The following is a 25,495-nucleotide window of genomic DNA, read 5'->3' as shown; positions in this document are numbered from 1 at the left end:
GCAGTTAGTTGAATGTCTTATGCAAATCCATTTCCCAGAAAATGGATGAGAAATCATCTTGCCCAAAGTAACTGTTGCAAGAAGGATACCTTTAGCTGCAAGGGCTAAAGGTATCCTTCTTGCAACATGCTTGACAGGCACGGCAATTACCACAGTGGGTACAGTTTTGACATCTCATCATGCCTTTGAATTTTTCGTCCCATGGTCTCTTGGGAGAAGACAGTAATTCCCTCAGGTTTCTTTGTTTGTAAATATGCAAAAAAGGGGTTGAGTCAAAAATCGACCCTTAAAATCAGGTTCTGATTGCAACAACTCCCACATATGTAAAACAATCCGTTTAATCATGAGGGACTGAGTGGAAAATGTTGAGACAAACACTTCTCGTGTTGCTGGTGTTTTCTGTTGCGTCCTCAAAAGTTTAGATCTGTCCATTGTGCGATTCAAGGCGGCGTCCAATACTTCAATCGGATATCCACGTTTAAGGAACTGTTGTTTATAGTAATGAAGAGTCTGTATGTTAGTCTCTTCATCGGACGTAATGCGTTTCACACATATGAACTGAGAGACTGGTTTATTTTGCCAGATTGAAATGGCAGTTTAAAACTGCACACAGGCTGCAGTGGCGGGCCCGAAACATGTTTTAAGTGCTCCTTAAGTAGGTGGCACAATCAGTGCCGCAGGCCCACTAGTAGCATTTAATTTGCTGGCACTAGGCACAGGTAATGCCACTTTACTAAGGGCTTACAAGTAAATTAAATATGCCAGTTGGGTATAAGCCAATCTAACATGTTTAAGGAGAGAGCACAAGCACTCTAGCACTGGTTATCAGTCGTAAAGGGTGCGGAGTTCTAAGGCCAGCAGAAACGAAGTCAGCTAAAAAACGGTGGTCTGAAGGCAAAAAGGTAGAGGAAAACCATGTCAAGGATGCTAGGTCTAACAGCTAGCAATACCATTCAAAGTATCAAATTAATAGTCACATTAAATGCCACAACTTGCCAAAGTTGGATTTATTATAACTGTTACAGGAAAGTAATTTTAGAACTTACCTATCCACTTCCTTGATTCCCAGCCAGACGGGAGCCCCCCTAATTAGATTAGTAGAGGGGCTGGATGGGGAGTGTAGTCAGTAGTTAGCTGCTCCTTTGGTTTGGGTTATACAGGCACACACACACACCAAGGAGAGATTTTCTCCCTTTTGATTTTTGGGAAAATAGTGCATTCTGGGCCAGGGCTTTGCCACACTTCACAGGAAGTGGTCATACTCAGGGAGGTAGCTTTTTCCCTATTGGTTATGGTGCCCCCTTCCTCAAGCCCAGAAATGAGGAATAAATAAGGCAGCTCTGAGGAGCTCACCAGAACACTGCCTGGAACAAAGCAAGAAGAAGGACTGCCCTGCCTTGGGCTGCATCATAGAAGGCTTGCACTCAGAAAGACTGCACCTGCTGCACTCATAAGGCTCCACAAAGAAAGGACTGTGTCTGACTCAAAGAAAAAGTAGTATCCTCCTAATCAGCAACAGGTACAACAGAGCTGGAAGAAGTCACCTGCAAAGCCAAAAAGAGGATCACTCCAGCTGACCATCTGCAACTGGCTTTTTACTGGACTGGGCATGTGCATTGTGGGAAATTGAGTACTAACCCCCAAGATGTAATCCAGAGTCTCTGAGCTCTTGGTTGGTGCTCCTGTTTTCCCCAGAGGAACCAAAAAACTGCGAGAACTCAAAATTTGGAAACTTTGTGCAAACATTTGCAGAAAAGCTTCAGGAGGAGACTGGCCCTTTGTCGAGAGTCAAGCCACTGACATCAGCTCGCCAATCGGATCGACCTTGCTTGTTTGTCCCGCTGAAAAGCTGCAGGCAAAGCCCAGATCGACATTGAGAGGGAACCTGTTGAAAACTGCTTCTAGACCCTCCTCACTATCGATGCTGAGGATTCGATGCCCGTCTTTTCCCTGAGCCACCGAATTGCAGCAGGGTGCCATTGTCGACTTAAACTCTAGATCCAGCAAGCCCAAGGACCAGCTGACAGACCCCTCAACGAGACAAAAGAACCAAGAAAAATTCACAAGGTAAAACTTTTACCGGGACCTAGCCCACAGCCTAGCCAGTCCGTACTCCATCGCAGTCAGCCTTAAAATTTGAGTTTGTCCCAGTATCGGCCCCTAGTGGTCGCAAGTGGTGCTTTAGGCTTTTTGCCGGTATAATGTGCAATTTTTGATTGTAATTATAAAAAAATTATATCTCTGGTTCCCTACATTAGATGTTCGTCATTTTGGTGTCATTGTAAAGATAAACATACTTCCTATCTTTATGAAGTGGTGTTGGATTTTTATTGTGTTGTGTCTCATACTTATTTACTGTTTTGGTGGTATTAAAATCTTTACACATTCAATCTCCTAAATTATGCCTGACTGTTCATTTGCCAAGCTACCAAGGGAGGAACAAAGATTCATTTACTGAGGCTTGGCTGGACCTGTTAGTGATCGTGGTGTTATTTCTAGCTGAGGGTGAATGCCCCCACCTACTAATAACCCACTTTCCTACAGGAGGAATCAGAAAGGCATTCAGATACAGCACATCACTTGAAGATATTCCTGTGGGGGAGGGATCACGAGCATGGGTCAGGGAATATGAGTTTCTTGTAGATTTGTATTCTTTGGAATACTCTCCCATTATCGATCTCCTGCCTTGAGTCACATCTTCCTTTTCGTAAGTCCTTGAAGACCTGACTTTTTGCACTGTAATGCCTTTGGGCATTTATCTGCGATTTATAAGTTGGGCATTCATTCATTCATGTGATGAGGCAAAAATACTGAACGGTTGAGTGACCCTTGGTCAAAGAAATGTAACTTAGTATGTACTGGAGGTGATAAGACTTCTCCAGCTTTCCACTTGCCACTTGCCTTTCTCTACCCCTTTCTATTAGCTTGCAAAGTCTTATAGTATTCCTTTTGCTGAATTGCCATGGTTCATGACTAAAGCTCTCTCACTGCCACCCCATTGCTTGTGATTGACAGCCCTTGATTCACCTGCATTCATCTCCCAAGTCCCCATGCGCGTCCCCAAATAATCCCCTATCACTTCATGCACCTGCTCCCTAACAGTGTCTGCACTCATCACTCACACTTCCTGCATCTGCCTCTGTCTATCTTTGCATTCAATGTCACTGACCTGTCAGTACCAACACCCGTCCTGCAGCCTGTTTTCTCACCCTCTCATTTAAAAGCAAATGATCGAAATCCAGCTATTTCTGAACAATGAGCATTTCTTCCATTACATTGTATTTTAGTCTCAAGTTTTCAAACATTTGACTGGATACTGCAGTGAGAGGCTCTAGAGCAGACTTCTCCAACACATAGCTCAGGAGTAATAAGTATCTCTCCAGCTACCTATAAGTAGCTCTCCTGTATGCATCCCAGTCTTCTAAAATAGAAGCTTTTGCTTGGTTGAATTAATATATGTATTCCAAAATTAAAACCCTGTATTCAAGATTGAAATGTGTGTATTTTCAAGACTCATAAGCTGATGTTTTGAGAAAGATGAGTGAATTTGGGAAAGATGTTTAAAGACCATATTTGAGTGATAAATTTGCAGCATCAGGGTGACTTATGACTCATAATATTACCATGGTACCAAGGGGGTAACAGCTATGACTTTTTTGTATTACACAAGTAGAGGCATTCCATATTGATAACATCATTTTTACATTACTGGTGGTAACCCTGTCTGAGGCACTGAAGTGATCACTGCTGGTAATCTTTCATGAGGTGGCCACTATTATAATATTGTCTGATATGATTACAGTTACGACAGTAATAATGGTAGCTCAGGATGAAATTCATTGTATATAAGTACCTCTTACTTCAGAAATAGTTGAAGACCCTGCTCCAGCGTAACATGAACTTCTACACAAAGAGAGTTAGTCATACCAAGAAATACCTTCTAGCAGAAACTTCTTCGCTGCAGGGAGAGTGATTACCATATTTTATATGTCTCAAACAAATGCTCCGCTTACAAGTTTTCTCTATATTTTGTCCTTAGATGCAAGAAATTGATGTGAATGATGATGGTGACATGACAAACAGGACTTGTGGTTCAATCACAGATAACACGGCTGCATCTGTTATTACTTCTGTGGAATTCAACAACAAAGCACATCCAACCACAGAAAATTGCAAAGGTAAATATGGTTTGAAGTCCACAAACTGGGCTGAGATTGAGCAGATCAAAATCACATTTGGAAAACAACAAACACAATTGTTTGATAATGACAATTTTTTATAATTTTACTGATAATGAAAATAACTCACATGTACTAACCTGCAACAAAGAAGAGTGTTCTGTTAAATGGAACCCTTCTTTGGCACTATTTCTAATACAAATTTGTCTGATCTAGATTCCCATACAGGTTCTGAGACGTCTGGATTTCTACAGGGGGGCTTTGCGATATCTCCAGCATATCATGAGGTAGACCAATGTGTTAATGAAGACAAATGTACTGGTGGACACCGTATTTGTGATAATCCTGAAACCACTCTTATTGCTATGGATTTTGATTATCCACTCTTAAGCTCTTTAGATCGGGATAGTCAAAGTCAGTCAAACCACAATAAAAGCAAAAGGGACAAAATGAAAAATGTAATACACATTGAAGATGTAAGTAGAACAACTCAAGAAACCAATTCACCATTAAATGTCATACAAACAGGCAATGTATCCGTAGTCCATGTGCATGAAGATGAGGCTAAGGGTTCATTAAGTCATTTCACAACAAATTATGTTGGGTATGATTTAACTGAAGATTCTATTCAAGAAATGCATCCTTCCAATATGAATTATGCTCACATGAGTGTTCAGACTTATGATGGTGTCGAGGACCATGACCTACCTCATAATTCCTTTGACAGTTGCAAAGGGGCTTGCCACAGAGAATCACCACCTAGTTCCTTAGATCATCACATAGAATCATCCTCTTGTCCTCCAAAACACATCTTACATATTGGTCAAGAACAAAACACCAATGGATCACCTGAAGATTGTTTGGAAGAGTTCACCGAAACGTCATCTGGTGTGGAAACATGTACTGATCAAAGTAATGAAATGAAATGTGGCCATTACCTCCTTCCTCAGCTCGTAGTGGTAGACACTTCCAGTGACAATTTAATGAGTGACAGCGGAGGACAGTTGTTTAATGAAATTAAAAGTCTTTTGGAAGCTTTCAGTCAACATTTGGAGGAGAACATGCAAAGGCAGAAACATCAGTTAGACCCTTTCATCCGAAACAAATCTGATGCCTTAACTGGCCCTGAGTGCCAAAGTAAAATCAGGAATGATGGCAGCATTACCCCATCTAGGCAGGATCCCACACCTTTTAGAGACACGCAGAACCTTGATGAGATATTGGAACAGGAAAATGATGAAGAGAAATTGAACATTGATGAAATTGCACAAAACAACATGGAGTTCTCAATAAAGACATTGATGGAAGAGTTATTGCTAAATGAAAATATTTTGGATTCTTTTAGTGACCATGATAATAGTACCAAATGCATACAGAATGAGCTGGAGGTAAAGCCCGAAATCAGTATTGATCTTATAGATGGCTCAAAAATACAACGCATACCAAATTTCACGTTTATGCACTCCCAGTGTGCCTGTAGTGAACCAGAAGAGGAACGTGGTTTTGTAGAAGACAAAAACGACCTTCAGGATCGGAATTCAATATCTCTAGTGGAACCTAAAATGGTAACAACTTCTAGCATGTCTCAAACGTTTAGAGAGCAGGGATCAATTACTGAGGAAAATGCCTTTAATGTGGCTAAAGATGATCAAGATGGAAAAGGCAATGTCACGATTGGAAATAACATAGGCATTGCTAAAACATATACACATGATGATATCAGACAAGTTTTGTCACAATCCACTGCACAGCCTGGTGATCAAATTGAGAATTGTTATAGGAATGCCCTGGAACCAGATGAACTCAGAGTAACTAGTGATCAGCAGCCTGAACATTCACAAGCAGGTGTAGATGTGGCTTCTGCCGACTCCAGTGTGGACGTAAAATCAGATACATTGGAAATAAAATTTCACAGGGAGGAGGATCTGAAAAGTGAATCTCGGTTCCATGAAGGCAGTGACAAGGAAACACCACACAGTAGCATAAAAGATATTAGTGAGAGTGAATACAATGAGTGGGAATTTAGTAACTTGCACAGCCATACCATAGGCAGTGTTGAACTTCTTATGCCAAGTCTGACATATTTTAAGGAGGAAAACACTCTTACAATGGACAGTGGTGAACTGTTGTTGCCAATTTGTACTTCTTTTAAGGAGGAACATGCCCTTACCATAGACAGTGGTGAACTTTCTTTGCCAAGTTTGACTTCTTTTAAGGATGAAAATGCACATACCATTGGCAGGGTTGAACCTTCTTTGCCAAGTTTGACTTCTTTTAAGGAGGATAATTCCCATACCATAGACAGTGTTGAACCTTCTTTCCAAAGTATGACTTCTTTTAAGGAGGAAAAGGCAGTATCTAATAAAATTACAAGCTGTGAAATTCCCTCCATATACAGTTCAGAAGATGAGTTCACAGTGCAGGAAGGTAAAATCGTAGAACAAGAAGAATTCTTAAAAGGGATAAACAATTCCATAGCAAATGACATGTCAATGTCCTTGTGTTGCTCTGAAGCGCATCAAAAAATCCGTATAGAGTTGAAAATATGTGATAATACCCAGGATGCTTCATTCACATCACAGGAGGAGACAGAGTATCATCAGAAGCCAGGTGAAGGAAAGAGCCTAAAGGAGTTGCTGGAAGACGTGCAGGCCTCAGGCTGCAGTGATGTTTTAGTTGGTTACTATGGGCAGGACACCTGTGACAAAACCTCCCCAGAGAACAAAACTGAACATAAGGAACAGATCAGTAAAAGTACAAACTGCGTTCACAGGGTGATACTGGAAGCAAAGGAAGTACTTGTTCCTCAAGAACAAATAATGAAGTTGATGAATGATGTGGTCGCTTGCAAAGACAATCAAGAAGGTAAGAGCAATTACAGGCACGATTGCTTTGCTGCACACGTGTAGAATGCTACGTAGAGCTATTGTCACCCCAATCATAAGCATAAACACAACGGCATGCGATATAGTGTCAGTTTATGATGTTCCGCTTCATCCGCTTCTTGTCACTAATGCTGTCAAATTCAGAGGTCATTTTCAAAAAGAGAAACCATCATGGAGTACATTTGCATATCACTATAAAGGAACCCAATCATATTCTAGAACTTCAAGAAATAATAACTGACCAGTAGAGTAATGCACGCTTCGGAGTAACATCACAGCTGTCTTTATTGGTTATCTGAATGGTGGCTTTGTGTCAGTCCACATATACACACTAGACACATGACCAGACAAGACATGCCTCAACTACTGCTGCAGCCATTGACCAATGCCTCCAACCTCCAGTTTGCTGTGGATGCCATACAAAATCCAATGTTTGAACTTCCATGTGACATACTCTAGTGTCAGGAGCAACATCCATGTCAGGAGGGACATCCCACCTCTTATCTGTACTCTGAACTAAACTCTTGTGCGCGTCGCTTTTTCTCATGTGCTCTTTAGTATGTGCTTTTGCAGATAAGTCTGCAGCTTCTCTTGGCTTGGTTGATGTGTTTGGCTTATCTTGTACTGCCAGGTAGGTGCAATGCATGCAAGTCAAAGCATTTGCTGTCACATGTCGTGTAAGTCTTTTCAACTCTTCGTTAATAGCTGATTGTGGAGTACTGTAAAGAAAACAGTTGATAAAAAAACTGATTGTGTTCTTGGCTGTGCTTCTGAATATTTTCCTACCTGTGTAACTTTAATGTCAATTACTGAATACCTTTTAGATTTTTAAAGCACTATCTACCATAAAATGCACTACAAAGTGTGAGTGTATTCATGAATGTTGTTATGTGATGCATATTTATAAAGCGCACTATCTCCAGCAAAAGTATCCTGGCACTGAGCATGTGTGTGTGGTCATTCTACACTTTATGAGTGATGTAGGAGAATGCGGTCCTCCTGATTTGGGTCTGTGTATGCATGGGATGTGTGCAAGTAGGAGTTAGTCCTGTGGAGCGGAGTTGGGGCCTGAGTTGTCTATTGCCTTGAATGTGTGTGTGAGGACTTTGAATTGAGATGGTTTGTGTATTGGGAGCCAGTGTGGTTTCCTGAGGTGTGGTGTGATGTGAGTTCTGTGTGGCAGGCTAAGTATAAGTCTGGCTGCTAAGCTCTGAATGGTTTATATTCTTCTAGTGAGTTGCTTGGTGAGCCCAGCGTAGAGCGTGTTCCAATAGTACAACTTGCTGATGGCTAGAGAGTGAGTGACAGTTGACAGGATGAATCAGCATGGTGGAGTTGATTTTTCTAAAGTCCTTGAAGCCTGTTCATGAACCTCAGAACAAGGTAAATGATGTCCACAGAGTCAGCTCATACAGATAGACTATGGTGATGGTGAGAGGGACCGTAGGTGGGTCATGGAGGGCAGGTAAGCTAGACAAGGTGCGGCGAGTGGTACGAGGGGGAAGAGTCTCCAGGACTAAATCAGTAATGAAGGGGCCCAGAGCACTCCAGTGATGGGTAAGCAGTTAGAGTGAAATTTATTAAAATGTAACTGGTGGGGTAGAGGAGTAGGTCAAAAACATGTTTGGGATGTATCGTGGTCAGTTAGGTTGAGTGGCGACAGATACTTTATTCCTAGTAGAGTGGTTTCGGGGGAATTTGGAAGAGGGCTGCCTGTTGCATTCCTCAGTTAGAGTTTGTTATTTTTGATATTCACCAAGGTCGCATGCTATACCCTTGATAACCTTTGCCCTGCAGGGGGATGAGGGAGGTAGTAGGGGACCCATTACTGGCTTAATGGGGAGCAGCACCATCGCTGTGGGTCACTACACATGATACACTTCAAAACTCTGCCTGGGTTCAGCCTGCGTGTCACGGAATCTGGAACAGGGGTGCAGAGTGGATGAATTGTACAGCTGGAAGATTATGATACACAGCCAACACAGAGTATTCCTTATCAACTATCAGCTGTCAAGTATCCAATCAACTAACTTTCCTGTCATGCAATGTTAATGGCTTTCTAAATAAGCTTAAACGAGGGATGGTAACATGGTACATTGGTAGACAGGCCACATGGTATTTTTGCAGGAAATCCACTTAGTGGGCAGCAATGTCCCTTGTCTCAACAGGGGCATTATGTTACATTGGCCCACTCCAGCTATAACAAGGTGTCTTGTGGGGTGGTGATACCGGCAAGAAATAACGCCCCTTTCTGAGGGGAGAGAACATGGCTTAACCCATTGAGTAGATTAATAGGGTCCTGGGAACCAGAGGAAGGAAATACTTATTTGTTATGAGCATTTATACTCCAGCAGCCAGTCCTGGAAGCAGTGGGACACGTTCTCCTGGAAACGCAAGCTGACAGTCGCATAGTACATGAGGATTTCAATGGGATGATGGATAGCTCACGCAGTAGATCCTTAGGAGCCACAACCCCTCATGGCACAGCACCATACTTGGCACAGTTTACACATGCTATGGGCCTCTTTGATATCTGGAGGTCAAGACACCCCGCAAAGAAAAAATCTTCCCCCTGGCCCATAGGACCTTTTTGCAGTTGGACTACGTGTTCGTCCCGGCCAAGGAATGCCTCAGTGCCTTTATTGCGGAATTCCTGCCTAGGGGGATATTTGACCAGGCCCCCATCAGGGTGACACTGGGGGACAAGTGTGGCGACTCAGAAGCTGGGAACTTCAGGATGGGGAAGAGGTTGACAAGCTCTGCACAGACTTAGTACTCTATTTTGTTGAAAACAGAGTCAGTACCCCCCTCCGTGACACTTTGGGAGGCTTATAAAACAGTCCTTCTGGACAGGCCCAAAATGCAATAGCCTGAAAAATAAACTAGCAAAACAACATATAATTACGATCGAAAAAGAGATTGCTGCCTATGAGAGGCAATATCTCGAAACTGATGGCCCGACAGTGTTGCACTGATTGAGTCCCTGCGTAAAACATAGTATATACTGACCCATGATATAGCAAAAAAGTATTACTTAGCCACTCTTCTAAAACTGTATTTGGTAAGGGATAAAGCTGGCCGCTTTTGGCTTGGCTGGGTCAGATAGAGGAAGGGGTTAGATGGGTGGCGGAGATCCACAGAGAAGATGGGACATGGATGACTAGAGATAGTAGTACAGTGGAGGCTTTTGCAGAATATTACTGAGCACTGTATCAGGAGAAGCACACCACCTCTGAGGCAATACCACAGCCTTCCACAAGGAACTTCTGCTCCCGAGATTGGATAACAACAGTAGAATGGACCTGGACCGGGAGGACTCCTGCACCGATATATCAGTTTCAGTGGGTCTGATGCAATGGGTAAAGACCTAGGTTCCAATGAGATACCAGTGGAGTTCTCTAAACAAACTCTCTCGATCCTGGGGCCATACATCCTGCCCATGTTCAACAAGGAGTGGGGGGGGGAGGTGGAGCTGCTGCCAGACGTACGACAATCAACAAGTGTTGTGATACCTAAGGAAGAAATGCCAAGTATGGCATGCTCTCTGCACAGGCTGATCTCTGTTAAATACAGAGCTCAAGATCCTGGTGATACACTTGGCAAAACTTATATCACTCCAAGTCAATGGGCACCAGATCGGGAAACGCTGCAAAACCTTTGTGTGGGGGCTGATGTAGTCATTACCACAACTGCATTACTAGTAGAAGAGTATCCTTACCTCCAAGTGCAACACCCCATTAAAGCAAAATTGATACATTTGAGGGGCTCTGAAGAATAGCAAGCCCATCAAAAGCAGGATACTGTCGAAGGAAATGACTATCAAAGCAGTATCGTACACATACCACACACTTATCAATAACGGACTGAACAACTTGCAGTTCCTCAGCACTAGATGGGAGATAGACATGGGTCAAATGGATATGCTGACTGACAAAGTGCATTATTGTTCCCACGTGAGGTAGCGATTAAAGCAAGCTTGAGGCGCATCTAACTGAAGATACTTCAGAGTTATTACAATCGTAGTTGATTATTCGAGATGGGGAGGGTGTCTTTCCCCAATTGTCTGAGATGTTACACTGCAGATGCTCTCTTCGGAATACCAGAGACGTGGATCTGCCAAGGAAGCTGTTACTTTTCTGCATGCTGGGGCTTTCTCTAGTGAAGAGAGATAAAGCGAAAAATGGGGAGCCTCCCTGGTCCTGGGCAAAGATATGTGGGTAATAGGTCTGAACCATTGCATGGAGGTCCTTCCTGAAATTTACAGAAGTGTGGGGAGGCTGGATATCCCGTTATTGACTGGGCCAAGAGGGGGGAGTAACCAGGGCTGGCTTCCCCATGTGATGATACAGAATGTGCGAGAGAGAGTACCCAGCGGACACCCTCTCCTTACTGAGAGTGTGACCATTGCCCGAACCTTGTTACAGACTTTGATGTATATTGGACACGTGTTGTTGGCCTGCCAGAACCCTCCGTGGGCACTATATTGTATAACATGTGGCATATGTATATGGTAGTTGTTTAAAAAATAAAGCAATAAACATAGTTTTTGAAAAATCCTTGGCTGAGTCTGCCAAACCTTTAAATCATTCTCCAGTCTGTTTATTTAATGGGCAGCAGAGATGTAGTCCACTCATAGAAGAATACAATAGTTTATTATTTTTATTGCGAATGAACTGACAAGCAGATCCAAGTAGTTTATATGACACTGACCTTTTTCAAGACACCATTTCACCTGTTACCACATCTCCACATCAGGCACCCCATCCGATTTCCAAACCTTCATTTGGGAATGCCACCAACCCAACTCCTGCCTTGCATCTTGAGAAAGGAAAATAAATGCTGTGTTAGGGAGCCCCCTTCGCAGATGTATCACTTTTAGAGGCTGTAGTGCTCGATAATGTAGTGCAGCTGGAAAGATTGCCTGAATGGATACTGGCAAATGGCCCACAATCCTGGACAACCTTCTGAGAGAAAACTTCTGCAGTCTGATTAATGACTGAATCACCTTCTTGATTAACTTTACATTTGTAATGCGGGAGAAGAAATGAATGTTTTTATAGAATTTAGTGTCAACCCTAGAAACTGACTCGCTTGGGAAGGGATTCAGCAGTGACTTGTTTTGATTTATTACAAACCCTACTTGTTGGAGAAGGTTGACCACCCATCTAATCTGTTTGTCCAAACAACATTTGGAATTGGCCATGAGGAGCATCTCATCTGAATAGATGACCTTCCCAACTCCTTGGGATCTCAAGAGAGTTATTACTAGTTTAATTAACTTGGTGAAACACCAAGGGACCTATGACAACCCAAATGGAAGATGAACAGACATTACCTCCCTTTCTAGATAAGCAATTGGAATTATCTATGTGCATGGTGAATTGGGACTGAAAGATATGCATCCCTTAGGTCCATCTTTGCTAATTAATCACTAGTCTGAAGGGAATCTATGATTCAATCCTTTCTATTTTGAAATGTCTATAAAAGACAAAAGCATTAAACATGTTCAAATGCATGACCAGGCCAAAACATTCAACTGCTTTGCGGATCAAAAATAAGTTGCTGTGAAAGCCATGAGAGGTCATTAAAATCTCCTCTATTGCACGTTTGTGGAGTAATTTGTGCCCCTCCTGTGTAATCAGATCTCTCTAGAGATTTGAAAACCATAGGATGAGGTTGAATCAAATGAAATGGAGAAGAGTGAAACTCTATTTTATAACCTTGAAATGTCTGTAGCACACATTAATCTGATGTTATTAACCCCCAATTTTGAAGAAAGTGGGCGAGTCTGACACCGAACTTTCTGAGGAATAAAAGTGTTTAGGAGGATTGAACTCCCAAAATTTGATTAGGAGCATCATCTCCTATCATGAAACCAGCCTCTTTATGGCTCTCCTATTTGTAACTGGATGTAGTCCCTATTTTCTAGGCATAAAAGAGCTCAGCTGAGGTTTGCCAGTGGAATGAGCTCTGCTGCTACCGGCTCTTCCAAACACAAGAGAGGCAAACACCTACAGTGTATCACCTGCAGTGAGAAAATTAACCATGTCCTCATCATCAGTGTTCTCTGGATGAAATATGGGTGAAGAAATTAAATGTGATTCCGGGGAGCCAAGGGTAACATTTCTCTCCCTTACATGTCTCCTCCCCCAAAGGAAACTTGTTTACTCTTTTTAACAGGTGATCCTGATATTCCGGATGGGATAGTGTCCCCTTCTTTAGTTTGAGATGCCTCTAAATTTATTTTCCTGAAGAGGAATCTTTACTACTAGAATCGGGGAATTCTCGCACTTGGGAATTACATGCACCTTCCCTGGGGTATGGGTGAAGGGTAATGACTACATTTATTAAAGGGGGCTACAATGGAATGACTAATGGCGTCCTGCATGGATTGGATTGACACAGTCGTTGTTGACTGTAGCACCTCTCTGACTGTGACCTGCCCTTCAGACAGACCCCTGTCTTTCATGCCTTCCTCGGCCTTCATTTGCCACAGAGAAATCAGACTCATCAGGTCTGAACTCACCGGGGGTTAATAAAGTCTTTATAGACCACTTTTTAGCAGTGCCCTCCCATATGTGCTTGTCATGGTAATTGAGAATGATGGCAAGCAGCCAAAATCGTATATTATATTTAAAGTAATCAAAGTATAATATGTACTCCTTTAAATTCTTTCCCTTTTGTGTTTTTTTGGTATCTATATCAAATTTTAACAAAAATGTTTACTATTGAAAGTATCCTACTTCTCTGTTTTTTATGGGGAATCGAACTAAAAAAATAAATCAGGCCCATAAAGCTTCTTTAAAACGTTAGATCCAGAGGCTACGAGCGCTCTACAATGTTGCACTTTAACCACTGTTGAGGATGCAGCGAACTGGAGTAAAACTTCAGTGTTGCGCACCGGCAAGCTAATGTGAAACCGAAGGTGAAAGGCTGCACGTCGAAGATAAGACTGGCGCAGCCTTCCTGACCGAGGATGTTGATAGAGTTCCCTCTCTGCGGGGAGCGCACAACAGTGTTACGCGCGTTCCTGTGAGAACAACAAGCATTCGGAAAAAGGGGAGGTCTCACATCACCGCTTGAGGCGAAGCACCCAAAGCGAAGCGCTAGAAAGACTGACCTCGCTAATGTGAATGAGAATGGAACCACAGAGCATGCAACAGATCTTTAATACTTTTACAAAATGGTATATATGAAATATTATTGGTATAAAAAGCACTCAGGACTAAGAAAAACAGGTACATATCTCTGCTAGAGCTCAAAGAAGAGGGAGTTTGATACCACAACACACTGTTTAGCGATGCATCTTGGCACTATGACTGATATTTTCATCCATGTTAATTTTTTTTTGATAAATGTATTATTTTTGCTGCTAGATGTTGCAGTCAAGGGAATACGTGGCATATCATCAAGGACCGGCGATAATTATCGCTAAGCGCAGTTAGCGCTAGGATAATTATCACCGGGTAACGTGGAATTTTATCGCTGAGATAGCGTGCTATTAGCAACGCTTATCTCAAAAGCGATAAAATTCCAAGCGCTAGCTGCCAAATGTGAGATTATCGCTGGAAATCCAGCGATAATCTCACAAAGTTTGGCGATAGCTTGGCATACTTAGCCATGATATCCACCTTACATAGGATATCATGGCTAAGTCAGTCTTGAAGCAGGCGTAAGGAAAGTAGCGATAACAGAGGTTATCGCTACTTTGCTTGTCGCTCTGCAGATTAGCGTGCCCATCGATAATTGGAGAAATATTGCTTAGCGACATTTCTCCAGTTATGTTAGGGCAGGAACGCCCACTTTGCATCTCATTAGAGATGCAAAGCTGGGCGTTCAGAATACAGGCGCTAATGCAAGGTTTCATGCGATAGCGTAACCTTGCTGATTAGGCGATAAAATTATCGCCGCTTTTCGTCCGAAAACGGACGCAAATGCGGCGATAATTTTTTATCGCTTCGTTGATAATATACGCCCATACATTTGCAGTACCAGAATTTCGTTGTGGACGTGGCAAGCATTGATGGCATTTCTGGCAAAAGTTTTCTCCCCTAAGTATCTCATTCTAGAAACTGTGCATTCATGGAGAAACTCCACCGCTCAGTCAGAACACTTTAGATATGGGAAACTTCTGCTACTGCCTCAGTGAGGCTCGAAATTCTGTCATATTGGGGCCTATTCCCAAAGCAATGTTGGAGTACATAAAGGAGTACTCCTGTAGTATTCTTTTATGTATTCTTACTTAGTAAGTGGACCATAAAACATCTAAACGGACCATCTGAAATTGGAAAAAAATGAGGTATTCAGGGACTACTCCTTCACAGTTAGTACAAATAGACAGCGTTGTGCTTTGTTTTTTAACATTATTTACTAATAGGGAGTAGAACGTTTCGGGGCCAATTCACAAAGATATGTAAGCGTGTGTAAAAAGTACTCCCATAGAAGTGACTCCTGTACTCATAAATACACTTGTGAATTGCCACAAAATCGACGAAAGACTAAATCAACCTGTGAAACAGTTTCTTCCATAAAAAAAAGGGGGGTTTACCGATTCACTATATTGTATTTACCTTTCCTATGTCCTACTAGCCAGGGGTTTCTTACATTTAACTATGAGGGCCACACCCACGTCAAATTTCCAAGACAACCACTGACTTACGGCCTGATTTAGATTTCTGCAAATGGGTTACTCGTTCACCACGGTGATGTATATCCCTTCTGCCGAAATCTACATCTCATAGGAAATAATGGCATTTAGATTTAGGTGGACGTGATGTCCGTCACGAAATCTAAATCGGGCCACATGTAATGGATTGATGACCTGTAAATTAATCTCATATGGATATCTAAGTATCTGGAGAAGCTCAGGCCCTTGTTGATCAACATTGAAACCACTGCCATAGACCATGAAAGAGGTAATATATGGTACTGATAGTCTCTCATTGCCAACTGGGATTCAAGTAATGCATTTAAACTGAAAATGGGGGACTCTTGAACCCAATGCCAAACCATTCAGCAAGCGACTCTGCTACTGGAAACATTTCATTTTTATTAGGAGTGGATTCATTTTTTCTTTGCACAGTTTCCTATATTCACCCCAGTGTTAGACGTGTACAGTGGAATGGAATGACTTGAATGCAAGTCATGTGTTATTCTTTTTCTCTGCAGCCATCGTGTGCATATTTTAAGACTGTGTGAAGTCCTCCGTAATTTCCAGTTTGATATTTTAAGTTGCACTATACTTATGTTTGACAGTATTTGAAGAGTGGCATGTTTACTTACACTAAACAACAGATTGCAATAATTGGAGGCTATTTAGTTTCTAAAACACACTTGATAACGTGAATTTGCTGTGGTTTTTCTATTACCAATTTAATGAAGCAAAATTGTTATTTTCTGTTCTAAAGCTCCTCAGATATTGAAAAATAAGCAAGCCAAGAAATTACTAGGTCGACCCAAAGCTAAGCAATTATCCTGTCACTTTGCTGAAATTCCCAGCGAGGAAGATTCAGAGTTGGTTGCTCATGCACAAAAAAGGTAAGCTCATTAAATCAGCTTCATTCCGCGTGTTCAAGCTGTTCTGTTTATGTATTGTAAGCTGGCAGTCTCTACACAAGATCACGGAAACGAAGAGTGACCTTAACAGTCATTTCACCCGGAACAGGTTTAACATATATGGGCTTTGATGTCCTCGGAGTTTGTTGCTGATGTATTTCCCTTGCTTTTTTCTACTAGTGTTATATGTAAAGCCTGATTCTTTTCCCCTTGAGGTTTCCCCATAAAGTGCTGCCATTTGATATGCCTTGTTCCATCGAACAAGCGTGGACATGGAATGTGTGGAGTGAATAATTTTAAGGAATATAGGATTTTCTCCTTGCAGGTATGGGGAATGGGCAGCTCAGTCCATTCACTCATTGAGCTTTTATGCACATACTTGGTGCGTTCGGGTCTTCTTCTGCTCTGCAAGGCTGCCACAGAGATCGCAATAACGGCGGTGACTGCCCATCTCTTCCGCCAGTGCGAGACCCTATTTGACGCTTGGCATGGACTTCATCCATGCCAAGAGTCTTTCAGTGACTCAGAAAGCAGTATGCCTCAGTGGGGAAAGAAGATGGAGGAGATGTGGTAGGTCAATAAGTTGGTGAACTTAAATCCTGGAGGATGTGGTTATAGAACTAGCTATGGAGCTTGAACAGAAGATTCTGGGCAAGTCATGTTATCTTATAGAAAGGCTGCCATGCTTGACGGTTCATAACTGTGACAACTGTTTGTCAGGATTGAGGTGTGAAACTTCATCACTCTTTCCATCATGATTGACAATCTTGAATTAACAGCCCACAGCCAAGAGCTATACTTAATTTGCTTTCCCATGCAATACACTAAAAACACAGACACATGCCTGCAAAGGATGAGAGGACCTGTTTTAACTGGTGTGGCCTGGAGCAGCAGGGCTATGGTGCTGTTACAACATTCTAAACACAGGTGGATTTTTTGTACAATAAATTGGGAGAAACACCAGCACACTTTGGAATGTTTGAGGAAGAGTCTTAGATCAGCCATGATTGGCCCTCTGTCCCTCTGTTATTTCGGTGGAGATTCCAACATTTCAGTGATATAATTATCACTCATTAAATCTCAGTGCAGTGCAAAGCAGGGGTAAAGATGTGTGTTATAATAAGAGCGAAGGCTTCACTTAACCCTTCGTAGGGTAAACGAGGAAAGATTCACTGTAGTCCACGCATGATGCTAATCAGAGACTAGCAGAGATTCCAAAGTTCAATAGACATTATAGACTTATATCCCATTACTTTAAAAGAAAGATAGGCTGTTCAAAGTCTGTAAAGATACAGCAGTAGAGAACGTTTGGCCACATATTGAGTTTACATGCCCTTCAGGAAAACAGGTTTCATATGTGGTATAATCCCAATGCCATATTCTGTGAAGTTTTACACCTGTGCAAAATTGGCCAAGTCCATTTGCACCACTGTTGTATAGTAATAAGACAGAGTAAATGCAGTTTGCTGTAATCTTACGTTTCACACCTTGGCTAAAACTGGAGCAATATGACCCGCTGGGTGAAATTATACCTTCCAGCCTTCCTTCCAACCCCTTCTCTGTTCTGTCCTCACCCGTCCCTGTCACCTCAGCCTCCTTCCTGCCACTGCACTAATCCTCTTTTCCTGACCTATTCGGCCCCACCTTCTTCTGCCTCTTTCCTACCTATCCTTCCAACCTATCTTATTTTTAACAGCCCTCTTCTCTTCTCCCTACCCTCCTCTCAATCTGCTTTGCTTTCCCCTCTCACCACCCGCTCTATATCTACCTACATCTTCTCTCCACTTCACTCTTATCATAACCCCCTCTGGTCCACATTCCATCGTATACCCTTTGTCCCCTGCACTAATCCCTACATCTCTTTCCCCTCCCGAGTTAGACGGTTCTCCCCCATATACCTCTCAAAGTCATTTGCTCTATTGTAATGTCAATTAATTTTCTCTATTTGTTTTACTGTAATATGAGATCTGAGCTCTTTGGTTTTGTTCCTCTATAAATTGCGCTGACACCCCCAGGTAAAGTGGCACTACAAACAACCGTAAAATAAATCAATAAATAGAATCACACTTTTTCGTTCTTACATAATTAGAATTGGGAAAATATGTTTTTTCCACTTTTCAAATATAAAAAATTAGGTCGAAATGTTTAACATTAACTAGGTTATTCCATTTCTTGTTAAGTGAGCAGCTTAAATAGCAGAAAAAACATGTTTTTTCTCAGTTATTCTTTTACAATAGATAATCTTACAATGTATTTTCCTAATAAACACTTATGTACACAAATAACATGGTTTATAAGCAATATGTGTCAAATATTTTGAAATGGTTTCACAATCCATGTTCTCTATGGTACACCTTCTTCAAAATATTTTATTGGATAGAGGTTGAAACAAATTTGGTTGTCTCAATCCTCTATTACAAAAATAGCAAAATATACTGTTTGCATAGTATATTCCCAAATCTATGGTGAAAGGTCAGTTAGTATAACCCAGCGAGGTATTATAATTACTCAGAGACTCGGAATAATGGCATTTTTTAAAAATGTAGTAAATTACCCATATCCAAACCTTAGGAAGAGTCACACACCACCACCAGAAGCAGAATGGTGAAACAATTCCGCCTGGCACTCTGTGGAAAACATTATCTAAAAGCAGATGAAAATAGTAAATACACACTCATATTAAAATATATAACTCTTTTGAGGTCTATCAGCGACTCAGAATTAGGTCTAGCTGCAGGCAGCGTTCCATTTGAATTCCCATTACGTTTTACTGATGGGGCAATATCTTGCAGTGAATGCCTTTTAGGATCACCACTCACATTACAAATTACAAATGTTATCTTCTGCTTCCTTTTCATAAAACCCTCCATTGAAGGTGCAGCTTCACTCTGATTGTGCAGTCTGTTCAACAAATTAGGCCCTACTCTCAATTTCAATCTTGTTGTTGTCAAAAATGTGGCTGCATTGGATACTTTTCTTTCCAGGACAGCTGTGGCAAAACACATGATGTCACCAGACTATTAGTAAACACTTCCCAAGCAATAAAAAGTGCTTTTCCAATCCTAGTCTGCATTCCTTTAATTCCTAAGGGTTTTGCCCATTAAATACAAGTTCAAAAGTGGGCTGGGTTTGCGTAATCTGATAAATGGGGGCGTAGCCTTCGGGTAAGCCCTGTTGATGTGAACCCTGATCTGAAAGTCACGGTAATCCCACTAGGCATTGCCCTGGAGGCAACTGTACAAGAGCTGAGATAGGCTACTGATTCCAGTGTTCACACATTATGGGTGGCACCCTACCCCATCATGTATCCACATCACCACTGTGCAGTGATTAGAAAGTGATGTTAGAGAAAGTGACTATCTATGTGCTAATGTAACCTACACGCCAGACTGTCATGTCTCAAGGAAAGGAGTTGGGTCACACCAAGCCCCCACAATGCAGTTCAAAGGAAGTGTCTGTTTATGAAATGATGTAGCCTGCTGACTCTGATGTCCACAATTATTGGGGGGCAACACTCCACTCTACTTTGAACCACACAAAAAATGACATATGCCTCAAATTATGCCAATAATGAGATGAGGCAAAAATGTGGTTCAGTCATGTTCAGTGTGTTGTCTGTCAGGCATCATTTCAGCACAATGTCTCCTGGATCCCCACATGTTCTCCATAAATTCAGTGCATGGCAGAGTAGTTATGGATGTGACAGGATACATTTTGTAACCTTCTAGCAAACTGTTTGCATTCAATCAGAAAATCTAAACAGTAATTAACTATTGATGAGACCAGCACTGTAAAGCATGTTTTAGTTATAAAGTTTCCAAAGACACATTTGTTTTATTACTTTTATCACTGCACAACAAAAAAATATTCGGCAGTCAACTCAACACTACTGCATGAGCAACATTACACATTTTCAATCTGCTTTTTAATGAATGTATAGTGTTGAGACAGCATTATCATCCAGGGGAAATGTTGGGGAGGAAGAAAAGGTAGGTGGGTGCTTTATAACCAGGTATACAGAACCATATCCCAGATCCTTTGGGGAGGGAAGGCCTTGAGTGTATACGTTTTCAGTCTCTCCAAAATGTCTCTGTGGGTTGTACTCTCCAGAGGTAGAAGGACAATCACGTGCTGGGTGGCCTGAATTAAAAGGTCACAATCTTTCGGAATCTTTTGTCCTGCTAGTGACTAAGGGTTAGTGATGTCACTGATTACATAGCATATTCTAAAGCCCGAGGCTGTTTCTTTTTCACTCCCTATTTTACCCAGCAGACACTTTGCATTTTTCTTGTAATGCTGGTGCGTGCTGCTTAATGTCCTAAACAAAGGCAACTGTGGGGTGTGGGGCTTCTAGTGGCGATTTGAGAGCCTTATTTAAAGTTTGGTAGATGGATTATGCAAATGTGACAGATATCCTGTCTGTTGTATTACAAGTTCATTATATCCTATGGTACTTGTAATACGGTGGGTGGTATATCCATCATGTTTGTGATAGAGTATCTCATTCACCGAACTCTAAATCAGACCCGGTGTATAGGCTTAATTTGTTCCTAGTATCTCCGCCCCCTTGACATTAAGCCACAGGTATTCCTGAAAAATGGCAGCGTATAGGTTTCTTTTTTCATTGGGTCTTACATCTTGGTGGCTCACTAATCTAGCATAGCATGGCTATTTTTCCAATATCCAATTCTAGAGGAGTACAGGTCCCACAGATGTTCTTGCTGGTCATGGGGTATTGGGTGCTGTTCTGGTCCCCCTCTATTTCCATTTTACATGTTGGTGATTAAGGGGATAGCTAGGATTCTTTGAATCTCCAACTGAGCCATCAATATATTCTTTATTTATTTACAACTTGTTTTTATAAAATGTCTTATCGACCACAGGGAGTTTCTGAGCACTTTACAAATTAATTCGGTATAAGCAGTTGGAAGCACAATGTGATATGATAATTTCTCAGAGTTTAGCAATATTAGTATATATTAAGTGAAATTGTACAGATTTTTGTACACTGAGATTAAAGCTATATGATAGTGGATAAGCATGTGTGAACACAAATATGACAGTATGAATTGAATTATTTAGTTATATAAAGATGGGAGACCATAAGTGGATAAGTTGAGGAGGAAAGGGTAACATATATAGTCACATTCATCACTTGACAGCAGAGGACTTCAAACCGTGCAGCGCGCGCCCCTTTAGGGTCTGTGGCTGCTTTCCCGGGGGTAGGGTTGTGTCACAAATGGGGCTTTCAAGTACTTGCAAATGAAGTCCGCCTGGAAGCGCGACTTGGTTTACTTGGCGCATTTCCAGGCAGTCTTGATGTACTTGCAGCACTTGAAATGCCTAATGACAGAATGTGGACTGTGATAGGGTCAGAGAATAGGGTGGATGGCCAAAGAAGTGGCTGAAAAGAACAATATATTTTATAACTGATTTATTTTTTTTAACCTTCACGTAACTTCATATAAAATAATGAGCAGATGTTAAATGAACAATGAATACAACGTAAACTAATCGATTTTACTACGAAACCTCAGTTGTCTAAGGCGATCAGTGCAGATGCCTGTGTGTCACCAGAAAGCAGGACCACTAGAATTATGCAACGAGGAGGACCAAATTATGCGTCTTTGTTGACTAAATTATGCTGCACAAAAAGGCAAATTATGCTCCTTGATGTGGTATATTTTATAAAGTACTCAATTATTTTGAAATTGTGCACATGTGAATACTATCCAAGCAAAGATTTCTCCCAATTTTTACCACTTCAACTCCCAAATATACCAATGAGTGGCGTTCACTGCCTGGCAACACCTGTTGCTTCATTTTTGGTAACTTTTGATTCGTTTGAGTTGGGAGCAATTTTTTGTTAATATCTGCAGATTATGCAGGAAATGACGCATTAAACTCTGCAGAATCGCACATTTCCAGTTGCTCGGCCAGAAAATCACCAAATTGAATCCTAGCTGGCCCAAACCAAAACCGGCCCTGGCAAAGAGCTCGTACGGCCCTCTCCCGGGTCTTGGGGGTGCCGCCGTGCTCTTTGCCAGGGCCGGTTTTCGGCCGATTTTGTTACAGGGCCGATTTTTCAACTATGCAAAAACGGCCCTGTAACAAAAACGGCCCCCAGGGGCCCAAAAACGGCCCCCACCCGTGCGGCGCACCGGGGGATTGCCCGGTGCCTGCTACGGCCAGTCCAGCCCTGATAGTCCGAACTGTATTTATAGCGCTACGAAGTCTGAGCCTGTGAAAGAAAGCACTGTGAATATGTAAGTCATTATTTATAGCTATATATTTTAGTAATAAGTAATCAGACTATACCTAGAAACATTGTGATACGTGTCCATTTAAAGGACATACTCAAGAAAGCAGTTGGTAACACCCTCACATTACTTCTCAAGAAGAATTAAGCTTTGCAACCATGGAGTTCCAAGTGACTGCCTCAAGTGACTGCCTCAAGTGACTGCCTTAGTTAAAGCCCATCCTGGCTTCCTAGCAGCTTTTATATTTGGTGATTAATCAGTTGCACACATTACATTTCTTTCATATAGAAAGCACCTTGGTGGGAAGACTTGTTCTTTCTTTAGTTTTCTGTCCTTCTGTTCACAGTAGAGGAGTCCACCCCTTATACTTTCAGTCAGAGGCATGGCAGGGTCAGTTTTAACCTTTAAAATATGACTTTTTTTTAAGGGTGTGTCCGGGTTTGCAGGGAAGAGCTCACCAGGGTTACATTCAGATGCACAGTCCTGCGGGCTCAGGGTAATGGCCCAGAAGGAAGAGGGAAGGTTCCAGATGCAGGTAGAGTGTCAGAAATATGGGGGCTCTTTTTCCCCAAATGAACAGACAGCTTCCCCTGACAGATGCTCCTGGGTAAGGGAGGGGTGAATTATGGGAATCATTATTTTTTTAAGGGCCATCACTAGCATTAGTTCAGAATGGTGCTGTTGCTGTAGGGCAACTGCACCCCAATTGCGACTGTCTTACTACGAGATAGGGGTGTGGAGGCCAAGTTGCAAATATTAGGGCCCAGGTTACGCTTGCAACACGGGGGATGAGATGTCAGCCTTTTGTCCATTATGTATGTTTATTTTTTTTTTACATAAAGCTGCAGAAAGCCTGTTTTGTGCCTCAGTCCTAGGCGTGAAGGCCCGGTGGAGTGGGCAGGCCTGAAGGCCCGGTGCAGTGGGCAGGACAAACAGCCTGCTTCGCAGTGCTGTAGGTATCAGTGGTGCTGCAGATGCAGTGGCACAAGGGCCCAGAGGTTCAAGGGGCGAAGTGAGTCCCAGTATGGCTGTCTCACTGCCCTTCCTTGCTCACATTTGTGCACACTTGCTGTGTCAGTGTTGCTTTGGGCCTCGGAGCAATGACCCAGGGGAAGGTGGGAATCGAAGGAGAGGAGACATCTTAGTTTTAGCGTCAGAAAGATGGCAGGGCGGGGGATGGAGCAAAATGGGAGCCCAGGTTTTCAGCAAAGGGCAGAGGGTACAGCCCCCTTTACACGGCAGTAGCTATCATTAGAGAAACAGGTGCAGCGGCACTTGGGCCCAGGGTTCTGAGGGGCCCACTTTATCTCAGTTATGACTGTCTACCTTTATACAAAAGGTTACGGGGGCTCATTTTATTTGGTAACAATAGGTTTAAGGGCACCTTTGCTCCAAAAAGCATGGCAACGCTTGGGAGCTCGTATTTTTCTGAAAAGAGGAGAGATGTGGTCTAATGGTGAGAGCTGATGACTTTGGAACTGGGGACCCAAGTTCAATTCCAATTGACTCAACATCCTGTGATTCTAGGCAAATCATTTAAGCTCCTTCTGCCTAAAAAACATAATCTGACCTTGTGTAATGTAAGAGATGCTCGTGTAAAGCACGCCAATCACTTGGGCTGAGGTCACGCTGTATGGAAGTCCCAAAAAACAAGGACAGAGTCTATTTCAAGACTTTAGTGAGGATCAGCATTGGTGGAAAAGCGGTGAAAAAGACGGAGGAGGTATCCTTCTACCCAGAGCTGCTGCTATCACTAGTGCAGGAGGAGCACTTGTATTAGGGCCCAGGAGTGCGAGGGAATCAAAGTGCACCAATTAAGGGGAGCAGATTTTTTGGGTCAATTTCTGTTTTTGTTTGATGAATTAGCTCTTTTATAAGTCTCAGATTTATTGGGGATTATGAGCTACAGAAAAAGTATCCCTGAAATGAGCTCATAAACTCTGACCTCTACACTCAGCGCTACCCCTTCATTCTTCCAATCCTTGCCTTAACGTTTTGGGGTGGGGGGGCAACTTTAAAATATTTTGCTTTAGGGTGCCCAGAGCAAAATAGATTAAAGACCTCTGGTTAGAGACACAAATCTGGGGTTTTAAAGTGGTTTAAGATTGAGTGAGAGTAATGAAGCTGCTTTGAAAGTGCAGTCTCATTATTAGCAGGCTTCAGGGTTTTATTCATTAGGAATAGAGAGGAGATAGTGATGAGGAGTCCAGTGTGAGATAGATGACAGAGGCTACCTGGGTGTGCTGGAAAAATACTATATATGTATGAGGAGTTCATAAGATTGAAGGCTCCAGCTCTTGTAGGTGACCATCAATTTTAGGATTAAGTGAAACTTCTGGTTTACATCCTTTTCTATGGAAATTGTACTAATTTGCTGATGTCAAGAATGAGGGGGCAATTCGGATTTCACTGCACTTCAGATCCCGAGGGCTTTGCCTGTGAAGGACCTGAACAACATGCTCCTTTTTTAGGCCTCACCTAAGACAGTGCGCAAGCGCTGCTGCTTGCAAGAAATATTGTTTACTACAAGGGGCTGGCTTGGGGCCTGCTCATTGCATACCCTTTATTGGCTTTACTGTCACTCTTATTTGCCTCCTCCTAATTGGCCAGTGCATGC

The 25,495-nt window shown here is 42.2% G+C and overlaps 1 protein-coding gene across 1 annotated transcript in view; it reads left to right on the top strand.

Annotated features, from left to right (window-relative positions):
• Window positions 1–25,495, top strand: part of ALPK2 (alpha kinase 2) — a 514,940-nt gene that overhangs the window by 379,903 nt on the left and 109,542 nt on the right. The window contains exons 5-7 of the mRNA XM_085630379.1: window positions 4,040–4,178; window positions 4,395–7,043; window positions 16,471–16,600. Of these exons, the coding sequence (XP_085486505.1) occupies window positions 4,040–4,178; window positions 4,395–7,043; window positions 16,471–16,600 (2,918 nt within the window). The remainder of the gene's footprint in view (window positions 1–4,039; window positions 4,179–4,394; window positions 7,044–16,470; window positions 16,601–25,495) is intronic.

This window comes from Triturus cristatus, chromosome 2_1 (genome assembly GCF_964204655.1).
Source record: "Triturus cristatus chromosome 2_1, aTriCri1.1, whole genome shotgun sequence".
Lineage (NCBI taxonomy): Eukaryota > Metazoa > Chordata > Amphibia > Caudata > Salamandridae > Triturus > Triturus cristatus.
This window is presented reverse-complemented; position numbering and strand designations above follow the sequence as displayed.